At 37.7% G+C, this 23,640-nt stretch overlaps 1 protein-coding gene across 1 annotated transcript; it reads right to left on the bottom strand.

Moving 5' to 3' along the window:
- Nucleotides 1-1,640: 1,640 nt before the first annotated feature.
- On the bottom strand, nt 1,641-23,366 carry flr (actin-interacting protein 1 flr). The gene is made up of 13 exons (XM_089728795.1): nt 23,126-23,366; nt 22,794-23,006; nt 16,444-16,591; nt 14,895-15,075; nt 13,814-13,933; nt 12,307-12,471; nt 11,081-11,288; nt 9,470-9,598; nt 8,638-8,744; nt 7,803-7,905; nt 6,712-6,878; nt 5,308-5,458; nt 1,641-4,125 (listed from the first exon to the last, which is right to left on the bottom strand). Exons 1-13 carry the CDS (start codon nt 23,139-23,141, stop codon nt 4,016-4,018), a joined length of 1,818 nt encoding a protein of 605 aa, XP_089584921.1. The 5' UTR covers nt 23,142-23,366; the 3' UTR covers nt 1,641-4,015.
- Nucleotides 23,367-23,640: the final 274 nt, after the last annotated feature.

The raw sequence follows: 23,640 nt of genomic DNA, 5'->3' as shown, positions 1-23,640 counted from the left end.
TCCTCTTGTTGATGTGAGTTTGTTAAAAATAAACTCATTGACAGGATCGAGAAAATTTTAAAGTTACACATACGTAACACGAAGAATATTTGTTCACTTATTTAAACTTCTAGCCAGGCAGCGGCTTGTCATTCCTAGCACCGCGCAACAAAACCTTTAATATCACGCACGATTACATAAAGTAACCTTTTTAAAGTAAATTTTTCATCTGAATCGTTTTCAAAGATATTTTATTAAGCATTTAGTGAAGCTAGATTCCTTTTAAAAAACAATTAAAATGAAATGAAATTAATGAAATTGACATTTGCAAGTGTCACTGTCAAACAAACGCGCATCATTCTAGTCATTTATTCATTTTTACATATTAATTTATTGTAAAAAATTATCATGCATCATGTTAGTTAATTTTGTGTTTCATATATATTAAGTTAAAGACAAGCAAAAAAGACAATATATCTGTTGATTTTAATAAAACTGATTACTTAAAACTTTTGTTTTTTTTTACCGTTTGTTTTAGTTACTTACTTGTAACTTACTTGAGACCTTAGAACTGATATCTCAAGGTGGGTGGCGCATTTACGTTGTGGATGTCTATGGGCTCCAGTAACCACTTAACACCAGGTGGGCTGTGAGCTCGTCCACCCATCTAAGCAATAAAAAAATAAAAAAAGTTGTTGTACTTCGACTTTTAATTCAGAAATTATTCCTTGGTTAGCACCACTGTGCTGTTTCTGGTACAAAAGCATCGTTATATAATCGACTAGCTTTTGCCCGCGACTCTGTCCGCGTGGCATAGTTACTTTGGCATAGCGCTAAATTTTACCCCCACTTCATTTACGTAGAAAGTCAAAATATTTTTGAATTATAGAATGTTCAGTAGCTATTTAAACCCCTATTTTGAAAAATTCTTTATTGGTGTTCCACTTGTATTGGCCTTACTGTGATATTATAGAGCCTATAGCCTTCCTCAATAAATGGGTTATCTAACACTGAAAGAATTCAAATCGGACCAGTAGTTCCTGAGATTAGCGCGCTCAAACAAACAAACTCTTCAGCTTTATAATATTAGTATAGATGTTAACAGGGGCAGTTCGGCCCAAAGAATAGCCACATAACTTTTACCTAAAAAAAGTTTTTCAGATGCCCATATCCTGCGAAGAAAAACAAAGCTGTTCAAATCCAGTAAAACTCTTCAGCCAACCGCGTTATCTATTTTAGTATGGACGCTGACCGAATAAATTGACAATTTCATTCCATTTTTTTTTTGGTCAATATATGCTAAGAATTAACAATAACGAAGGAAATGATCAAAACTGATCGTACTATTTCTGTATCACAGAAGACAACCCTCAATCAATGCAATAATGAAACTGAAAGCTCACATGTTTCAAGAAAGATATTTCATTACGTTACAATGACAATAGATTATGTAATAATAAAATTAAAAAATAAATTTTCAAGGTGGGTGGCGCATTTACGTTGTAGATGTCTATGGGCTCCAGTAACCACTTAACACCAGGTGGGCTGTGAGTGAGCTCGTCCATCCAACTAAGCAATAAAAAAAAAAAAAAAAAAAAAAAAAAAAAAAAAAAAAAAAATTGGGATTTATGATAATAAATTAAAACAAAGTGCAGCACAACTTTATTTATCATTTCATATACTTTATTAGAAATCACATACAAAACCAAGATAGTACGTAGGTACGAAATTAGTATAAAAATACTGTAGCCTTAATACATTTTAGAGTTTATTGATATTCAATTTACAAAATAAAATATTCTGTACACGAATCGATTGGGTGTTAAATAAAGTTTTATATAAATGCAATCTCTTAACAAACATCACTGCGCATCAATTTTTTGATGGTACATAATATACCATAGGTAGATGTACATATAATTTAAATACAATTTTGTATCTGTAATGGACTATTTTGTTGTTAATCAATTTTGAGAGATTAAAAAATTTGAGCGTTACATTTTTGTTATTGAATAACATTAATACTGAATTATAGTATTTTTAATCGAAAAGATATTGCAAAAAATCTACTTATGTATGTTCCTAAATATACTTTTATTTACTTGTCAATTTTGACACATTGTGTAGCCAACATTCCAATGAGAATCAACAGATCTTCACTTTCTTTTTTAAATCAGCATATTTTAAAATTGCAAATTCTAAACAAAGGCCAAAACACATTGCAGTTAGTTCGAATAATTAATTATTTTCAACAAAATTATATTAGGTTGTGTAAGTACGGCGTGTGCTTTCGTCTTTAATTCATCTTTGATCATATCCTTTTGGGTTGGAATCAAACGAAACAAACAGATTAGTTAATCATAGACAAATTAGTTTACGCTCTATGTTTTTGTTATAGTCTGTGTAAAAGCAAACAATATGATTTTATATATTTCTTGTTCCCTGCTGTACAAACGATGGACATAATCACGAAAGCGCACGCGCCTCCAAAATGTTTTTAGTATAAAAAAAACTTACAAAATAAAGCGAAATAAATATATTATCGATCGAGTCTATATTTAATGTGACACACTTATGTTCACTTTTGCTTTCTTATCTGACTTGATAATGTTCTAGTTCAATATAGCGGCCTATATATATAAATCGCCTATAAGCCTTTATTTATTATTATTAGTTAATCAACTGTTTTTATAATTTATTAAATATTCGGCCGTCTGGTGTAGTGGTAAGTCACATGGTCACTACACAGGGCGGTCGCGGGTTCGAATCCCGCCAAGGGAAGATATTTGTATGACAAATATAAATGTCTTTTCCAGGGTTATGGATGTCTATTAAATATATGTATGTGTATAATAAAAATCTTACATTTATATCCGTTATCTGGTAACTGTAACACAAGTTCTTTACGAACTTATCACGGGACCAGTTAACGTGGCGTGATTGTTAGTAAATATTTATTTATTCACGGCCTTTTGTCGATGAACCAATTGTAAAAAGCTACTTGTTTTTTTTTTCCAGGTAGAAAATATACGGAACAAAGTAAAAGCAAATCCTTACTTAATCTTTAGAGTGGTTATGGTCGAATTTCGATCATTACACGAACATTAGTATACATTAATTGCTAATACACCACAAACGCTCAGTAACAGAAGTATTATCTAAAAATTAGTAATACGCCACGCTAATTAAATTAAAACAATAATTTAATTACAACTGCAGTATTAAAGATTTGTAACAGTAATTAAAATCTAATAACTATTAATAATTTGTTAATGTCGAGCTGATGATAAATTACAATGTCAAATTTTAATATGGTTACTCGTTGTGTATTTTTGCAGAATCGATAATTAGATTGTTTTTGGCCCCGAATGACGCCACACGGAACGGATTGGATTTATTTTATGGGCTTGTTAATCAACACAACATTCATGTGATAGCTTAACTCTTAGAGCGCGAACCGTCGATATATCGACTCTCGATTAATACGTATAAAATGCGACGCGTCGGAATACATGCATTTTCGCAGTTGAATGCAACTCGCGAGAAAGCAATTGACCCAGAGACGCAGCCCACTGAGTTTTTGGCCGGATCTTCTCGGTGGGTCGCGTTTCCGATCTGCGAAGCACTGCTCTTGCTATGGTTAGTGTTAGTAACGTCGTCAGGTAAGAGCCCCCCTTCTCGTCCGGTTACGCTGACATATTCTCTCAATGCTATCAGTTTAGGTATGAAAAAAAAAGAGCGCGAACCGTCGATATATCGACTCTCGATTAATACGCATAAAGTGCGAAGCGTCGGAACACAGACCATTTGCACAGTTCAATGCGTCTCGCGAGAAGCGAAGACAAAGAAAATCAGAGCATGGTCGAGAATTGTAATTGATTGTATTTTTTACTCCTCCCCGCGATCGTGACCCGTCGAGCCTCCCCTGGGACATCCGGGGAACCCTACGTGCTGCAGTGGATATATGTGAGTCGATGATGCTTATGATTACGTACGGCCTAAACTAGAACATTATCGTGTCATTGAAGGGCGTCGTCTAAGCCTTGGGCACGGTCCAGACCCGCGTGTTGGCGTCCTGTCCGGTCGACACTATGGTCTCGTCGTCGATCCAGGTCAGACCGGTTATCTGACTTTGGGGATGGGCATCTGGAAAATAATAATAAAATAAATAATAGTTTAAAAAAACTAACAAAATATTGCTTTTATAGAAAATCCAACTAAAAAATAGAAAATAAATATGAATTAAAAATAGTGTATGAAAAAATTAATTTATTGTAAAATAAGCGTGGGGTGCTTTTCAAGATATAATCAAAATAACCCTTCTGCTCATATCTGTTTATAAAATATTTATAGCTACTGATACCGTGCACCGTACGCTTTTTTTACAATAAAATCATTTTTTCTTACTATTTTTAATTCAAATTTATTTTCTATTTTTAGTTGGATTTTCTATAAAAGCGTATTTTGTTAGTTTTTTTAAACTATTATTTATTTTTCATTTCTTAGTTGATTTTCAATTTTTTCAATTTTTTTTAAATATTGAATTGTCATTGGTCCTTATTAAGTATACCAAATTTTGAGTTAATCCGACGGTTTGAAGGGGGTCAAAGTCATGTTCAAAGGTTCCGTTACATACTAACATACATACGTCTGAAGCTAATAAAAGCGTATTAAAAATTATAAACTTTGGCGATAATTGACAAAGTCACCATACAGCCTGTTAATGGTGAGCGGATATCGTGCCCCATGGACATCAGCAATGCTAGGGGCAGAGTCAAGCCGCCGCCTACGACATGTGGTTGCTCAGCGGGAGTTTGAAGTCCCGAGTGGAGCGTGTTACTCTTCAAACTGGATCAGCAGACACCCAGACCTTGACCAGTGTATTTTTTTTTGTGTTCTACCTAAGCTGAGAGCCTTGAGAGGCTATATCAGCGTAACCTTGACTAGTAGGTGAGCTCACGGGGCTCAAACCTGATGACGATGCTAACACGAACCCTAGCAAGAGCCGTACTTCGCAGAATCTACCACCGGATCGGAAACGCGACCCACTGAGAAGATCCGGCGAGAAACTCAGTGGGCTGTGTCTGAGGGTTAATTCACTCGCGAGCCCTTCGTCGCAAGCGACAGGTTCGACGAGGACGGTGACCGGTGCTTGAGGTACCTAGAAGCACCGTTAGTGGATCGGGAGGATCCGAATTGACGTGCTTGGGGCGACGTCGACTGCTTTCCATTCTGTCCGCAGGATCGGGATTGGACCGGTGTAGTTATAGCGTCAACGTAGGCCGACAGCACCGTCCGCGCGATCGTAAGCCGTCCAATTATACTAACTCTTAATGATCGTGTGCTTGGATGGCTGGTCGACGCTCCAGACGATGATGGTGGTGTCGAGCGAGCCCGAAGCGACGCGCTTGGAGTCCGGGCTCCAGGCCACGCAGTTGACGCGCGCGGTGTGGAAGCCCCACTCCTTATTGTGGGCCAGCTGTGAATACAATATTGCTTAAATGAGTGGACAGGTGGAATGGCTGCCATTCTAGTATGGAAGGGACAAAAGAAAATTGGGATAGTGATTTGTCGATAAAAATCCCCATATTTTATCCCCCTTAAGTCTCCGACACTGGTGCACGGACACATTGTATAATCTATGATCCGGCTCAAACGCGTATCTTGAGGACTTTTTGGCGGGAACGCGAGTAGTGAAGTTGTGTGATTTGTTTTATTTTGTCTATTCAGTGTTTCTTCAGGTTTAAATGTGTCATAACGGTGCTTTATTAACAGTTTAATATTTGTGAAAGTGCACAAAAAAAAATTTTTTTTTATTGCTTAGATGTGTGGACGAGCTCACAGCCCACCTGGTGTTAAGTGGTTACTGGAGCCCATAGACATCTACAACGTAAATGCGCCACCCACCTTGAGATATAAGTTCTAAGGTCTCAGTATAGTTACAACGGCTGCCCCACCCTTCAAACCGAAACGCATTACTGCTTCACGGCAGAAATAGGCAGGGCGGTGGTACCTACCCGTGCGGACTCACTAGTGGTCCTACCACCAGTGATTACGCAAATTATAATTTTGCGGGTTTGATTTTTATTACACGATGTTATTCCTTCACCGTGGAAGTCAATCGTGAACATTTGTTGAGTACGTATTTCATTAGAAAAATTGGTACCCGCCTGCGGGATTTGAACACCGATGCATCGCTACAACGAATGCACCGGACGTTTTATCCTTTAGGCCACGACGACTTCAAAATCTCAGTAAATGACCACCATTTTACTGAGATTATATTTCATCCCATATAATCTCAGCTCATTTCATTTAATTTCATCCCAGTTGATTAATGTCTCAAATTAATCATCTTCATTTCATTTCAGTCCATATTATCATCTTTAAATATAAAAATGAATTGCTATTCGTTAGTCCCGCTAAAACTCGAGAACGACTGGACCGATTTGGCTCATTTTGGTCTTGAATTATTGGTAAAAGTCCAGAGAAGGTTTAAAAGGTAGATAAATATGAAAATGCTTAGTATTAAATAAAAATAAAAATTTTGTTTTTCCTTTGATGTGTACCCCTGTTGGACGGACTCCTTTTGTTTGTTTTAAAATACAAAAGCTTAGATATTTTATTTATCGATTGAAGTCTGCCGGGTCAGCTAGTAAGAATACAAATTAAACTAGGAAATGACCTATAGGTCTTAGTTACCAGGTCACAAAATCTCTTACGATAGCGTACCTTGAACTCGTCGGTGGAGTAGAGTATCAGTTTCCGGTTAGCGTCGCCGGCCACCAGGTAGCGCGAGTCCGGACTGAAGCGCGCGTCCGTGACGGGCCCCAGGTGCGCCAGCTCCGCGCCCGCCGCGCCCGCCCCGCGCGAGTACACGTGCACCCGGCTGTCGCCGCCTGCGGGACCGCGCACGTTAAGAATCACTCGACATTGTTCTAGTTCTCACCCCACTGTGTGACGTCTGCGCAGCACGTCATACGTAACGTGACCATATTTTTTTTCGTGTCAAAGTGGGACGCCTACGGAATTTCGTATCTATATATTAATACGTGAAGCAACAACTTTGTATCCCTTTTTACGAAAATTGCGCGGACGGAGGAGTATGAAATTTTCCACACTTATACAGAATATAGAGAAGAAGTGTACAATGCTAATATTTTTTTTAAATAATGCATAAAAAATGCATTAAATCAATAAAGAAAACAGTACACACACTACATACCATGTATTTGACGCACACACGCATGCATACTATTTATTGTCAAACTTTTGTTCTTGACGTCTGTGGTCAAATTGAGAATAAATTAAATATTGTTTGCCTTTATTAATATTTTTTTATAGTGTACCCTTGGCGAAATTTGTGATTATAGAAGTATCAAATACAATCATGATAGTGCACAAACTTACAATTCCAATTAATTATAGTCGAATTTCGACTACTGCGGGACCTCTAGTATAAATAAATACATAATAATATATAGGGTACGTCGGATAAGATCGTCTTTTCGCATCAAAAGTGTACAATTTTCAAAACTATTCGAAATTGAGTTTCGAGTTTGAGTTGAGATTCGAGATTGAAACATCGATCTCAAGCCTCAAAGCGAGGGGAGACGTTCCCGTCGAGTTACTTTTGATTTTCTTTGCTATGGTTGACGGCTATGTCAGAGGCACGTACAATTGAGACATCGACCTCAAGCTTCAAAGCGAGCGGAAACTTCCAGCCGAGTTACTTTTAATTTTGTTTGTTATTATTGACGGCTATCTCAGGGCAAGCCGAGTGCTCTCCACGAGTTCAATAAAGTAGATGGTGTTGAACTGACCGCCGACGGCGACCAGCCCCGAGCTCTTGTCGATGGCGACGCACGTCGGCTCGTAGGCCAGCGGCAGGCTGGACTGCTTGCTGCCGCCGACGAAGACCACCAGCTGAAACCGAACAGTTTTTTTTTTTTATTACGCTTTTATTAGCTTCAGACGTATGTATATTATTAGCATGTAACGGAATCTTTGAACATGATCTTGATCCCCTTCAAAACGTCGTATTAACTCGAAATTTGGTATACTTATTAAGGACCGAGGACAACACAATATTAAAAAAGAAAATTGAAAATTTTTAAAAAAATTCAAATTCAACAAATAAATTAAAAAATTATAATAGTTTAAAAAAACTAAAAATTATGCTTTTATAGAAAATCCAATTAAAAAAAGGGGTTAAGCTTAATTATTTTTTTTAATTAAATATCTAAATGTCATTAAATTTGTTTGTCTTGCTATGTCTGTACGTCTTTCTTTGACATCTTTGAACGTCATTTTCACAGACTTCAAAATGTCCGATTAATTTCCACACACTAATATGCTAACCAATAAATACCAAAAGCATAAAAAGTATGGAATCAATTCTTAGATCGATTTGTCATTTATTTACGAATTTACTATTATTAATAAATAGGTAAAAAAATTAATTATTCTTTTTTTTTCTTCTCTCGAAATATCCACGACCAATAAAGAAGGTACGTAAAAAGAGACGTAGCAGATGAAAGAATTTGAGTCTTGAGGCGTATGTCATTAAAGTCGAATTTCAATCATCGGCCGAAGCCTACCCAAAGACATTACTCTGCGTCACCCCGACCAGGAGCCGTTTCCGACTGAATTACCTACCTCTTTGACTGTGGCGACGATCGTGATGTCGTCTTCGGCGGCGTGGTCCAGCGCGCGAGGCTGCGAGCCCAAGGGCACCGCGGCGCCCGTGTACGTCGGCGTCGCCCCTGCGGACACAAGCGTCAGTCTGCCGGCAAACCCTTCCCCCCGACTCCCCACCCCGACCTCTGCAGCCGTTGTATATATACTGAGATCTTAGAACTTACATCTCAAGGTGGGTGGCGCATTTACGTTGTAAATGTCTATGGGCTCCAGTAAGCACTTAACACCTTGGGCTGTGAGCTCGTCCACCTATTTAAGCAATAAAAATAAATAAAAAACCTGGTCTTAAATGAAGACCGGAGCCCATAGGTCATCACCAACGTAAAAGTCACCACACACTTTTACACATGAGTTCGAATGTTTCAGTATTTACAGTACAATAGCCGCTTTATCCTTCAAACCAAACCGCATTACTGCTTCACGGCAGAAATAGGCATGGGGGAGGTATCTACTCATGCGACCTCATATGACATCCAATCACACGACGTTATTCCTTTACCATGGAAGTCGTGGTACCTGCCGGCGGGATTTGAACCCCGGGACAGTCGAATCGCTCGATACGAGTGCACTGGACGTCTTATCCTTTAGGCCACGACTTCAAACATTGGTAACTACTTAACACAGGATGAATCTAATATTGTATAGTTCACACAACAATTTAATAAAGCTGAGCTGAGCTGAGTCGGTATTCGGCGAACATGACAGAAGTGAAACTTCTTAATAGATGGATAAAGAAAAAACATGGTTTCGTCTTTCCCGCACCAGACAACCTTGACCTTGCCATAATTACCTTCCGCTGTGGGTTCCGCCTTCCGCAGCGTGTCGTCGATACCTATGGTGAGGAGGCTCCCGTCCTTGGTCGTCCTCATGCCGTTGACCTGGTTCCCGTGACCCTGGCCCTCGACGTGACGAGCTTCGCCTGTACCAGCAGAAATAGCGTCAGACTAAACCACATTTTTCACACAAAACCAGACTTCTCACTAATAATACTATCTCTATATATAAAAATGAATTGCTGTTCGTTTGTCTCGCTAAAACTCGAGAACGGCTGAACCGATTTGGCTAATTTTGATCTTGAATTATTTGTGGAAGTCCAGACAAGGTTTAAAAGGTAGATAAATATGAAAATGCTCGGAATTTAATAAAAAAATAACAATTTTGTTTTTCCTTTGATGTGTCCCCCGTCGGACGGATTCCTTTTGTTTGCTTTAAGTTTATTTTATACAAAAGTTTAGTTCTTTTATTTATCGATTGAGGCACTACGAAGTCTGCCGGGTCAGCTAGTAATACTATAAATAAGCCTTTACAAGATAACACTATCGGGAAGTGTAGTTCATATCGAGGACAGGAGAGCCATATAAAAAATATCGTAACAAAAAACTTCTTCGGTTATTTGAAAGGGGTAAATTTAATTGAAATGCAATTAAAAACATCGTATTGTTGATACTAATCCTACTGAAATTATGTATGGATGTATGTTTATTACTATTTCACGTAAAAATTATTGGATGGTTTTTATGAAACATTACAATAATATAGCTGACACATCGGAATAGCACATGGGCTATAATTTATAAAAATTACCCAAAATATAACAATAAGTGTCAAGTAGAAAAAATATTGCCATGACATTTTCATAATCTATCTATATATATAAAAATGAAACCCGTTTTCCGTTGTCACGACATAACATGAAAACGGCTTGACCGATTTGGATAATTTTGGTCTTGAATTATTTGTGGAAGTCCAGAGAAGGTTTAAAAGGTATAAAAATATGAAAATTCTCGGAATTAAATAAAAATAACAATTTTGTTTTCCCTTTGACGTGTCCCCCGTCGGACGGATTCCTTTTGTTTGTTTTAAGTTTATTCTATATAAAAGTTTAGGTATTTTATTTATCGATTGAGGCACTACGAAGTCTGCCGGGTCAGCTAGTCAATAATAAATTACAGTTCCCGAAACAAAGTGAGGGCGGATCGGTAGTAATAAACAAAACGGACCTTTAATTACAAAGATAATGTATTCAGCGAAATTTCGCTTAGGCCAAATAGCATTTCAATCCTCGATATGGTCTTGATCATTAATAATATCTTTTAACTGTTTTTTTATTTTTATTTCTTCGATGGTTGGTCGGTTAGATTTCTGCCGTGAAGCAGAAATGCGTTTCGGTTTGAAGGGCGAGGCAGCCGTTGTAACTATACTGACACCTTAGAATTTATATATCATTTACGTTGTAGACGTCTATGGGCTCCAGTAACCAATTAACAACCAGGAGGGCTGTGAGCTCGTTCATCCATCTAAGAAAAAGAAGAAGAAAAAAACTTTTTGTCTCAATTACCGATTATATTGACCCTTTTTAGCCTGTCGCAAACTTTATCATAAATTAATGGTCAATCCTCACCCGAGTCCACATTCCACTCGGTGACGCAGCCGTCGTGGCTGGCGGTGTACACGGTTTTGCCGTTGCCGTGGAGAGCGAGGCAGGTTATCGGCTTGTTGTGGCCCATCAGCACTCGCTTCGGCTTGTCCGGGTTGTCGACATCCAAGTAATTGATCACCCCGGACAGGGACACGGATATGAGATGCTTCCCTTGCCATAGGCAAGACACCTGAAACAAACAATATGGCAATTCCGGATGAACTCCAACAAATGAAATTAAACAATTTTACTGCGTCGTGTCTGTGCGATATTTTTGGTCAGTCAAAGGGCAACTCTATGAGCCCCCCTTTCTCCGTAGTTGAACTTCTGTCACGTAAGCTAAGTTACGTACTCAACAAATGTTCACGATTGACTTCCACGGTGAAGGAATAGCATGGTGTAATAAAAATGAAACCCGCAAAATTATAATTTGCGTAATTACTGATGGTATGACCTTTTGTGAGTCCGCGCGGGTGGGTACCACCACCCTGCCTATTTCTGCCGTGAAGCAGTAATGCGTTTCGGTTTGAAGGGTGGGGCAGCCGTTGTAATTATACTTGAGACCTTAGAACTTATACCTTAAGGTGGGTGGCGCATTTACGTTGTGGATGTATATGGGCTCCAGTAACCACTTAACACCAGGTGGGCTGTGAGCTCGTCCACCCAACTAAGCATTAATAAATAAAAAATTAAGGCAAGTGCATTCATGCCAAGATTTCCATGAGCTGCAGCAATAACTAAAAATATTTACGTCGCATGTCGCAGCAAAATGAATCAAATAATGTTTATTTTTATCTTCGACCGAAATTACAAAATTAATTGTGCTGTCACAGGTCTTTGAACCGCGTCACGAACATGGCACTTCGGTTTGAAGGGCAGTCGTTGTACTGTAAAAACGGAGACCTAAGAACTCATATCTCGAGGTGAGTGGCGGCATTTACGTTATAGATATGTCTATGGGCTGCAATAATCACTTAACACCAGGTGGGTCGTAAACACTTCCACCCGCCTAAGCAATAAATAAAAAAAGGAAACTTCTCGATGTCGTCGAAAACTACGTCGAAAGATTCCGTTACACAAACATATAAGGGTCGAACCGGTGGACGTCTCTTAGGTGTCCATTTAATAAAAAATACGTTACAGAAGTTCAACTTCTCTATTGTCAGGGTGCTATAGACATATGTATTAATTACAAAACAACAACCTACCTGTTGGTTTTCGACGGCGTTGCCCATGTTGAATAGGGTGGTCCTCTGCATCGTCTCGATATCCCATATCGCGCAGGTCTTGTCTCCCGAACAGGACAGTAACTGTTTACCGTCCGGCGACCACGAGATGCCGTAAACGCCGCCCTTGTGCGCCGGAGAACCGATCTGAAGCGCGGCAAACGAGACGTATCCATTCATTTACGTGATTTTTGAATTTAATGGCCGCTTCTTCTTTCAATGTTTCGTCGATTTATTAATATACTGACGTTTAAACAATAAATCACTAAATTTTTTAGGCAAGACGGTCACCGCGATTATAAATGCGTTCAAAAAGAATTTAATATCGCTTCCAGAACTTTCCAATAACTTGACTCTCAAGGCACTTTTTTTTTTATTGCATACGGTTGGTTTGTGAGTTCGTCCAATTAAGTAATAAATAAAAATCAAACTTTTTTCTTTTTTTTTTATTCATAAACGCACTTGAATCATCAAATTCGACAAGAGTCAGCCTTATGTCATAGATAAAGGGATCATAGTTCATACAGCCAAATTTTAAAATTAAATTTTAATTATATGAATTTAAATGTATGTTTATCTGTGAGGTACGCACTGTAAATGAACAATCCGAAGAGAACCTACATCCGGAACTGTCAGGACGCAAATTTTACTCTGTTCCAATTGTTTTTTTTTCCTTTTCAAGTTTTCAGACAACAGCAACCTAGAGCCAAGCTGTTGCCGATAGGGATGTTCCGATACCATCAAAGTATCGATACCTACTCATTTCGATAGTACTCAAATCTTTTTTCGATACTACTTATATGAATACTCCTAAAGTATCGATACTTACTGATATCGATACTTTTAGCACTTTTTTTCTGAGGAAACTCACGTAAAAACAATTAACGTTGAAAGACAATAATTAAAACAAAATTGAGAAGGAAAAAAAACTTTTATTACCTATAAAAGTTATGCGTCACTTTAAGTACCTACTTTAAACAAAAAACTTTTTGGCATCAAGATTGCCCAAAAACAGTAACTGTTCGAGGTATTTTGGAGACAATCTGTTCCTTGTTTGAGACATTGTAGCACCGGCTTTGGAAAAAAAGGACACGAGTCCTTTTTTTCCAAAGGAGACACGACGCGTCACTCACGCCGCGCCATCGCCACCACGTGATGGATAAATACCGGTAACCGAGCGAGAAGGCTTTTGCTTTCTCGTTCTGTATGATGCGTTCGGATATTTTAGACTTTTTAATGGTAATGCCGATTCGATTTGATACCAAGTACTCTTGTTTCGATACCGAGTATGTATCGCAAGATTGATTCGATGCTATAAATACTTGGTATCGAATCAAAAGTATCGAGTACCTACTCGTATTTACTAGTATCGGAATATCCCTAGTTGCCGACCGTTCAAAATCCTTTCAAACCTCATTTGAATAAGGACATATTGTCATGAGGCATTCGCTAAATTGTTGTTAGGGATATTTTATCGATCGTTTCTCACCTCTCCTTTGAGCTCTGAGGTAGCTCCGTCATAGAGGAAGATCTTGCCATCGAAGCCAGCCGATGCGAACAGGCTGCCATCTGGACTGTAACGTACCGCTTGAGCGAAACGCGTATGCTCCTGCGGAAGCCACATTATTGAGACCAATGCATATATCGTCTTTTCGCATTAAAAGTGCAAAATTCCCAAAAATATTCGAAATTGAGTTAATATGCGGGAATCATTTGGTGACACCAGTATTTTTCTAATAAATACTGTTAAAAGAGCGTAGTTTAGTTTTAGTTTTTTTTTTTATTTACCTATGTTTTGATTACTATTAACAAAATTAATATATAATTTTATCTTACTTTAAAACACAGATAATGTAACTGGTATAAAATATAAAATAAATGTTGCAAAGATGATTATTAATATTTTTAAAGCCTTTAAAACACTCTTCTGTAAAATTTGTAAGTTTTCAGATTATACAGTTTTAATCCGAGAAGACGATATATGTATGTAATATCGGGTACTTGTGTCTCTGTCCTGAGTTTTTTATACATAACTAGCTGACCCGGCAGACTTCGTAGTGCCTCAATCGATAAATAAAAGAACTAAACTTTTGTATAAAATAACCTTAAAAGAAACAAAAGGAATCCATCCGACGGGGGACACATCAAAGGGAAAACAAAATTGTTATTTTTATTTAATTCCGAGCACTTCCTTATTTATCTAAACCTTTTAAACCTTCTCTGGACTTCCACAAATAATTCAAGACCAAAATTAGCCAAATCGGTCCAGCCGTTCTCGAGTTTTAGCGAGACTAACGTACAGCATTTTATTTTTATATATATAGATATGTACAGATTATGTCCATATAGATAATTAATAATTAATTGACACCTTTTTTAAGCCTTTCTCATTCTAACGTCCTCATCATCTTGCATTTCCGTGTCATTCTCTCTGTCATTATCTTCTCCGTTTCTTACCGTCTCTCTCACGGACATCTTAACGCTCCGTTCCACACTCTTTTCCTACGTTCCGTTCTTACCAAACCCACGTTAATGACATATCTGTTTTGGTATAAGCCTCAAGATCATACCTGCTTGGTGCACTTGAACTTGAACGGAGGCCCCTCGAACACGGCGATGGTGTTGTCCTCTGAGGCGGTCACGATGCGAAACGGCCTCGTAGGTCTGAAGTCCACTGAATTTATCGGCTTCGACTGGCCACTGATCTCGCCAACTGACGTACCGGTTTCGGACATAAAGACGTGACCGAATCTGGTAGAAAAGAAACCGTTTGACATCCTTAGGTCTTCTTTTTTTTTTATTCCTACCTAAGCTTATAGCTTTGAGAATCTATGTAAGCGTAACCTAATACCTAATACGTAGGCGTAGGTGAGCTCACGGGGCTCAATCCTGACAACGTTGCTAACACTAACCCTAGTGAGAGCAGTGCTTCGCAGAATCTACCATCGGATCGGAAACGCGACCCACTGACAAGATCCTACGAGAAACACAGCGGTCTGTGTCTGTGGGTTAATTTACTCGCAGAGCCCTTCATCGAGCAAGCGACGGATTCGACAAGAACGAGGATCGGTTTAGGTATTACAAACTTAGCACCGCTATAATTATCCATATAAATAAACAGATCCGCTCATGTACATATGTGCATCAGGCAAAAACTGTTAAGAGCTACTGTAGAAGAGGTTTAGAATTCTGGTATCATGGTGATTGGCAGCATTTATATTGTTTATGTCTATGGGCTACGGTAACCAATTAATACCAGGAGGGCCGTGAGCTCGTTCAACAAGTCTCACCAATAAAAAAGCAGCCTATTTAATCCTTATGAAATATCATAGTGCCTTAATTTAATACAAGGTTAATCAAGTTTATAAATGAGTTTACATTAGTACTGGATAGTTGGCATTATTAGTCTTCTGAATTGCGCTATAGTTCTAATATATTCTGTGGTTTAATATAAAATGCATTTCCACTTTAAGGCCACGCGCTACAGCAAGTAAGACCAGACTTCTTTTATGTTATTTTATATACTCTTATTTATTGATAAGTCTGTATGCAGTTACGCCCGTGTCTGGATCAAACATTGTAACAATGTAAATATTTCCACCTAGCTTGAGACATGAGTTCTAAGTCTCAGCACTATAGTACAGCAGTTCTATACGACGCCCCACCTTTCAAGTCGAAACTCATTACTGCTTCACGGCACAAATAGGCAGGGTGGTGTGGGCCCTACCACCAGAAAATGCAGTTCGGCTATTGCAGTAAACTGGTATAATACTCACGAGTGCAACTAGTGGTAGGACCTCTTGTGAGTCCGCAAGGGTAGGTATCACCACCCTGCCTATTTCTGCCGTGAAGCAATAATGCGTTTCTGTTTGAAGGGCAGGGCAGCCGTTGTAACTATACTGAGACCTTAGAACTCATATCTCAAGGTGGGTGGCGCATTTACGTTTTAGATGTCTATGGGCTCCAGTGACCACTTAACACCAGGTGGACTGTGAGCTCGTCCACCCATCTAAACAATAAAAAAAACTGGTTAGTTACCATTCAAACAGACATCATACTGCGAATATTTTTAATAGTTTCTGACGATCACAACCAAAGTAGTCCTCAAAATGCTCCTACCTCTCCCTGCCTTCGCCGACGACGACCATGCGTTGGCTGTCGGCGCTCCAAGCGATGTCCTTTATTGGACCACCGATCGGCTGGAACTCATTCTTTAGGATGTGTTCCTTGTTAACCGTATCCCAGATGCGAACCTTCCCGGAAGCATCTGAGGAAGATGTACACTTCTATTAGCGCTAGACTCCTTCGCTACTGTATCACAGAGTCCAAATTTGCTTGCGACCCATGAGATTTTCTTGGTTTTTTTTTTAAATGACACTAATGGATGACCGAGCTTTGCTCGGTATTTTTTTTAATATAAATCGTGTTTTTTATAAATTATATTTAAATACGAATTACATATTGATATTATATTATTTGTTATTTTCTTTCAATAAATTATAAGTTCATGTTTAAGTTGATTATCGATAAAGTTGATCATTGAAAACACAAATAAAACGACATTTTCTGAAAATAAATTGTAGCTAGATCGATTTATCGCCCCCGAAATCTCCTGTTTACTAAATTTTATAAAAATCGTCGGAGCCGTTTCCGAGATTCAGATTATATATATATATATATATATATATGTATATATACAATAATTGCTCGTTTAAAGAAAGATATATTTATATATAGATAGATTTGTAGGTATACCAACGTACGGCCTAAATGATTGTCAATGGTTAGTGTAGTTCATACGCATCAGCAATAGGCGCCCTTATAGCCATGACGCGCTGTGACTCAAGGCAGTTACTTGCGGAACGTATTATAGCAATGGGCGCTGAGTAAATAATAATAATAACTAAGAATAAATCACGCACGGTCACCCGGCCTCAAATTAGGATTCCGTGCGTTATGGGTACCAGAGACTGACATACATACATTTAAATACACACATAAATAGTTAGCACTCAGTCAAAGAGCAAAAAAACCTGTTCATCAAACATTGTTCGAACTAGGTGGGAATCAAACCCACAACCCTTGGCGAAACAGTCAAAGGCGCTAACTACAGCACAACCGAGTCAGCTTAACCATTTCGGGTCATCGTTTTCGTCGAACCCGTCGCTTGCGACGAAGGGCTCGACGAGTAAATTAACCCACAGACACAGCCCACTGAATTTCTCGCCGGATCTTCTCAGAGGGTCGCGTTTCGGATCCGGTGGTAGATTCTGCGAAGCACGGCTCTGGCTACGGTTCGTGTTAGCAACGTCATCAGGTTTGAGCCCCGTGAGCTCACCTACTAGTTACTAGGTTACGCTGAAATAGTCTCTCAAGGCTATCAGCTTAGGTAGGAAAAAAAATTAACCATTTGAACATCGCACATCCTCCACCAAAGCAGAGTACACTCGTCAGACCTTGAACCTACGTAACGGCATTACGTAAATGTTATATTCTCGCCTCACCGGGTCTGTAAGTGAGCCTGTCATCTTGAGAGACTTTGCTAACAACTAGCCCAGTCGGAGTTAGAGTTTCGCTGAACTAGTAACCACTTAACACCAGGTGGGCTGTGAGCACTTCCACCCATCAAGGCAATAAAAAAAAAGAAAAATAAAGATCCAGCGTCAAGCTCAGTGGGGTGTTCATATCGGTTTACGACCTTATTCCAACAAAATTTACTGGACATCTTGGCTGTATATCTGATATTTCTGGTGATCGACGACGACGATCATCACGTGTGTTGTATGACCGTCTGCCATCCTTTGCAATTTAAAGAAAGATATTAAAATACGACAATAAAAAATAACACCATAATAAGTTGCTTTAATCAGCATGTCTATTAAACTTGATTTGGTTTTATTAAAGACATTATCGATTTTCTAAGCGCATTAATTCGACTCTCAACTCACGCTCTAACATTAATATATTACTGAGCAATAGTTAGCAGCAGTAACTCGGGTTCAGATATAAAGCATTAGAATATCCCTGGATAAATGCCAGCTGGAGCGCTGAATCCAGAATTAAACCATGCTCATGTGGATCGCGACATTAGACGAAACATTTCTACGTTACATTGATGTTACGAAACAAGAATTTTTATTAAGCACCCTTTTCCTCGATTGCACGATAATTTTACAAGGAAATGCGTCTACACAAAACGGTATTCAATTACGGCTATGGCAATGGTGACTTCAGGTCGTGTGCTCGTCTGCCTAATGAGACACTTAAAAAAACACAGAATATGCTCTTCTATTTCCTCCCAAGACGATACTCAAACAAATATAATGTACCCCAAAATCTTTGTATAAATACCAATGGCGTCTCTATATCATTAATTCTTTAAAAATCTTTTTTTTTTATTCCTTAGATGGGTGGACGAGCTCACAGCCCACCTGGTGTTAAGTGGTTACTGGAGCCCATAGACATCTACAACATAAACGCGCCACCCACCTTGAAATATGAGTTCTAAGGTCTCAGTATAGTTACAACGGCTGCCCCACCCTTTAAACCGAAACGCATTACTGCTTCAGGCGGAAATTGGCGGGGCGTTGGTACCTACCCGTGCGGACTCACAAAAGGTCCTACCACCAGTTTCTTTGTTCCTACCACCTGTTTCATTCCTTCTAAATTTAGTATCCTACTCTAATAGTTTATGGCGCTGTTTTTTAAATCTTTCCACATGCTACTGTGGAGCCACCTTTAGCTCCCTTACAGCGGACACTTTTTAATACACTGAACTGTATACCTCAATTCCACCCTCCATACTATATTATAATAATAAGATATAATAATAGGAATTGGGACCATTCTAATTCACTACTCTGCAAAACGGTGACGCACTGCTTCGCTAGACAATACCTATAACACCTAAGAGTGTGGACATCATACTTACAACTAGAGGTACTTTTAATATCCTATAACGCTATAACGACAGCAACGTTTTATGCAACAAAATCAAATTATAGTACACGCAATACCACGGGACTCTGTTCGTAATCTCTATCATTGTAAATCATGTTTAACGATCCGTCAAGTTCATTGCACGCTAACACACGGGAATATAAAAACGTAACGAATGCTCGCTGACCAATCAGAATCGTTGCTAACGGAGGTATCTCCTTCCTTAACACAGAAAAAAGTACAATTGAGGCTGTCAAGGAGTACTGTCAAATATTCAGGTAAACTGCAAAAATCGGCCCTAAACACGTCATTACGGATCCTCCCGATCCATCAAAGTACTGCTCTTGCTAGGGCCAGTGTTAGCAACACTCCCGGTTTGAGAATCTGAAATAACTTTGTTCGTATAGCTACGATATTCTTTATTTTAAAACAGATTTATAAAGAATGAGAATATTACTAATAATCTGAATTTTACATGATAAAACTTCGTTTTTAGTAATTAATACAGAGTAAACTTAACTTTTTCGAACTGAATTTGTTAGAGATTTAGCTGCATTTGTTATAACATGAAAACACTAAAGCATGTTCAACTAACTAAACAAGATAGAGCCATTTTTAATACATTTTACGACATTAAGGCGTTTAGCTGCCTTTGATTTTACAGGCCTCAATTAGGTACATTTCGGACACGGAATATCCCGTCCGTGCGTAGCTGAAATATCCCCTTATGCTACCAGGAAGTAAGAAGAAAAAAACAATACGTTCAACAAAAATAGTAAAACCGTATCGGCATTATAAAATAGATACAATTTAATAGATCGAAAAAAAGTTTTGTCGTGTTTTATAATTAAAATTGTCAATTGTCAAGTCAATTTGATACCAATAAATGCATGAAATTTTAAAGCCAGAAAAAAATAAAACGGTTTCCCGCCATTTTTCACCGTCGCCGTGGACAAAGGAATTCGATTACCTTTTTTGTTAGAAACACAAAAAAATATAGCATTGCCACTCCCTTCTGAAAGGATTATGAAGTTTATATCTTAACAGATAAGATTTAAATTGGATTTCCATGAATTTAAATGTTTGTATTTATGATATCTGACAAACACATTTTTTTATTACCACCGTGTTCAGGCGAGCATACGTTCTACCTGATAGCAATTAATCACCGTCGCTCATGGAGATCAGCAAAACCAGAGTCACAGACAAGCTGATGTGTACTTCTGAAGACTCCTCAAACCTTATTTGAAAATGTTCATATCACAGAACTCGGGAAACAGTGGGGTAGAAAATCGAAGTTATGTGGCAGAATAGATGTTTGGAATCACACCTGGTATGGTGGTAAAAAGGAAATTAACAGATTATGCTGAACAATTCCATGAAGCATTCAGTGCAAGACAGAAAGAGAACTGAAGTCCCTTAGTAGATTCAGGGGTTGAATGGTTATTATTGACAAACCAATCAACTATCTTCTGTGTGAATTCAAACAGAAGTAGCTAATACCAGCTAGAATACATATCAATTGTAGAAGAATTTGAATAGTCAATATTCTTTCAGCTCATTTAACAATAAATAATTTTTGACAAAAGATATCCCTTTCGTAGCTGGCACAAATACTAGCTACTAAAATGTACAACCTGGAGAATATTTAGTGAAATGCAAAACCAAGGTCATGGTGGTTGATACCATTTTTTAGTCTGACATATTGACCGTGGTCAACACTTTTAGTCTTCTCCATATGTATAGGCAGGAGACATGTGTTGTGTACTTAAAACCTAAAACCATTAGCTTATGAGGGCTATGACATGTGGTGCTCATGATGAATACATAATTTTCTGTGCACAACAACACACCATTCAGTTTTCAATAAACTCATGGCAAAGTTGTCAAACACATGTCAAAGAAGGATATTTAAAAGCTTTGGGCATGAAGTTTGTGTACCCAGTAACAGAACCTAATGAACGCTGATAAAATTGAGAGGCACCTCTACTCTCATATATTTTAGTCCTGTTATTCTATTCCAAAAATAAATATTTCACAAACTGTTTTTATTTAATTTCTTGCACTGGAACAAAACTATTTTCACAGATAGCTTGATCTCGGACTTCATTTAACTTAACTTTAACTTAAAATGTTAACTTGCAAATTCTCTTTTCACTTTTTATTTTTAGACGAATTACTCAAATAAATCCTACCCATATATGGCAGCTTAGATTTCTAAATAGAATTATAAAGAACTAAAATTTGAATTGCATATTTTGACAGTGAAAGTCATATATTATATCCAATATTATTTCTCTAATGTTAAGGTTTACTGTTATTACTTCCGCATTACAACATAAGATTATTGTTTATGTAACAAACTATTATCAGCTGCAATGATTCAAAGGTTACTATAAATAGAGATTAACCAAATTAAATAAACTGTGACTCATTGAAATGTTGGGCTTGTACCATTTATTTTTATAAGCTAGGGATTTGAGATAACTCAAACAGTGAATGACCACAGATCAGCAGCCTATGAATAAAAAGTTTTATAGTTATTGCAAAGTACGAGCGTGTGTGGCCTTTATTTGTAGTTGAAATTGTAAATACACATTTCGTTAATGTGTGTACCTGATGGAGCGGTCAATAGCTCCATTAGCTACATATAGCCTACATCAACGCGTATACAGATCAGTCACTCACACAACTAAAGCCTGCGTGCAGTCGTACTTTGCAACAGCTATAACATTTTATTCCTAGGACCACAGGTGTCTTTAAGCTGCTTTGCTTATTTTCCAAACTTAGCTATATACGAGATCATATAAAAATAAATATCCCTGTCCTAATGAGGTAAATAAAACAATCATAAAAAGTAAACTTCCAATAACATTAAACATTTTCAAACATTGTCTGTACAAACTATAATTTTTCATTTATTTATGTTATTGTATATTCAAGCCTTGCTATGGATAATAAAGCATAATGTGAGCATTTACCCATCAACCTGCATATTCCAGCTAAGTAAAAGTATCAAGGGATGAAAGGCCATTTGATTTAAGCAACATTTTTGTAACTTTACAGGAGAGCCTTTTGAAATTTTGGAATATATATCATTACAAAAAAAATTCTTCATCTATTTGAGTGAAGTAAGCTTAATTGATGTTCATTGAAAAATATCCAACTGTTGATGGTAACACCAAATAAAACACACCTTTTATTACAAAGATAAATTAAGCAAAATTACGCTCAAACCAGCATTTCACCCTTCGATATAACTGGTGGTTGTGATAGCTATTATACAGTAGAAATTAAATTTCTTCCTTAAAACTGAAAATAAATAATGGCAGTCATGTTGCGGTGAATGTCTAGACTCCTGTGACCACTATTAAGACAATTCCATGGTCCATTTAGTCATGAGTAGATACTGTTGCTTTTTAACACTAGAAATTCTGGAGGGAAATCTAAACTGCATTGCAATGATCTTTGGAAGTAGGATATGCATAAAATCTTAGTATTGGATTTATTTCGGAATAACATAACCTCACCTCCAGATGCAATGTAGAATCTGCTAGGAGAGTACTTGGCAACGTTCACTTGGCAAGAGTGCTCCGTGTAGACGTCCGCAATTGCAGGATTCTCTATGTCTCTTATAATAACAGAATTTCCATTGGTGTAAAGGAAATTCTTTCCTTTCGGATCACCGCCTAAAACTAACGGCGTCCCGCGCTGAGTCCTTGGCAGCGCCGCAAAAATATACTCTGCAGGAACATAACAACACATTGAACACACGAATCACGATAATATACCGCTAATAATACGGTATCAACACTTTAAAATCAGCCATGTATTTTATGCATATTTAAAGAAATACACTTACTATTCGAATAAGACATTTTAGTGTGAACCTTTACTAACTAAACACTACACCGTACAAGCTTAAACTATTTTATTCTCAGTACTTATGATATTTTTTACAAATCACTCAGCCGATACACCCCATATCCTTCTGTTCGTGACGTATCTGATGGATTTTTTTTGCAATGTTGGCAATCTTGCTTTCTTTTGTCACTAGTTGACATATCCATAAATGGACTCTTAAACGAAGGTTTATAATGTCTATGAAATATAAAACAGATAAGGCGGTATGGGCTTAGACCCCCTTGCCTTTCCTAAAGAGGAAAAATTGTACTAAAAAAATGTCTATGAAAGATTTTTCATTTTTGTTTCCAACAACATAAAAAATAAATGTTGTTAAATACAAGTTGAGGTATCAAGTATGTCTTTGTTCGTTTCAAAATTGACTGCCTATTTCTATTGTAAAACTAAACATAGTACCACATATTTTGATATTAAAGTAATTGCCGAAATTTTAGCCGTTGAGTAAACCATAAT

Source organism: Bombyx mandarina, chromosome 07 (genome assembly GCF_030267445.1).
Source record: "Bombyx mandarina strain Sakado chromosome 07, ASM3026744v2".
Classification (NCBI taxonomy): domain Eukaryota; kingdom Metazoa; phylum Arthropoda; class Insecta; order Lepidoptera; family Bombycidae; genus Bombyx; species Bombyx mandarina.
The sequence above is the reverse complement of the archived record's forward strand: the minus strand, read 5'-3'. Positions and strand labels throughout refer to the sequence as shown.

Excerpts from the sequence above, each read along its gene's own strand:
- flr (XM_089728795.1), bottom strand. Across the intron at positions 11,289-12,306 it reads ACGCCGTCGAAAACCAACAG|GTGTCTTGCCTATGGCAAGG; the intron begins GTAGGTTGTTGT and ends TGTTTGTTTCAG. Across the intron at positions 5,459-6,711 it reads ACTCCACCGACGAGTTCAAG|CTGGCCCACAATAAGGAGTG; the intron begins GTACGCTATCGT and ends TTGTATTCACAG.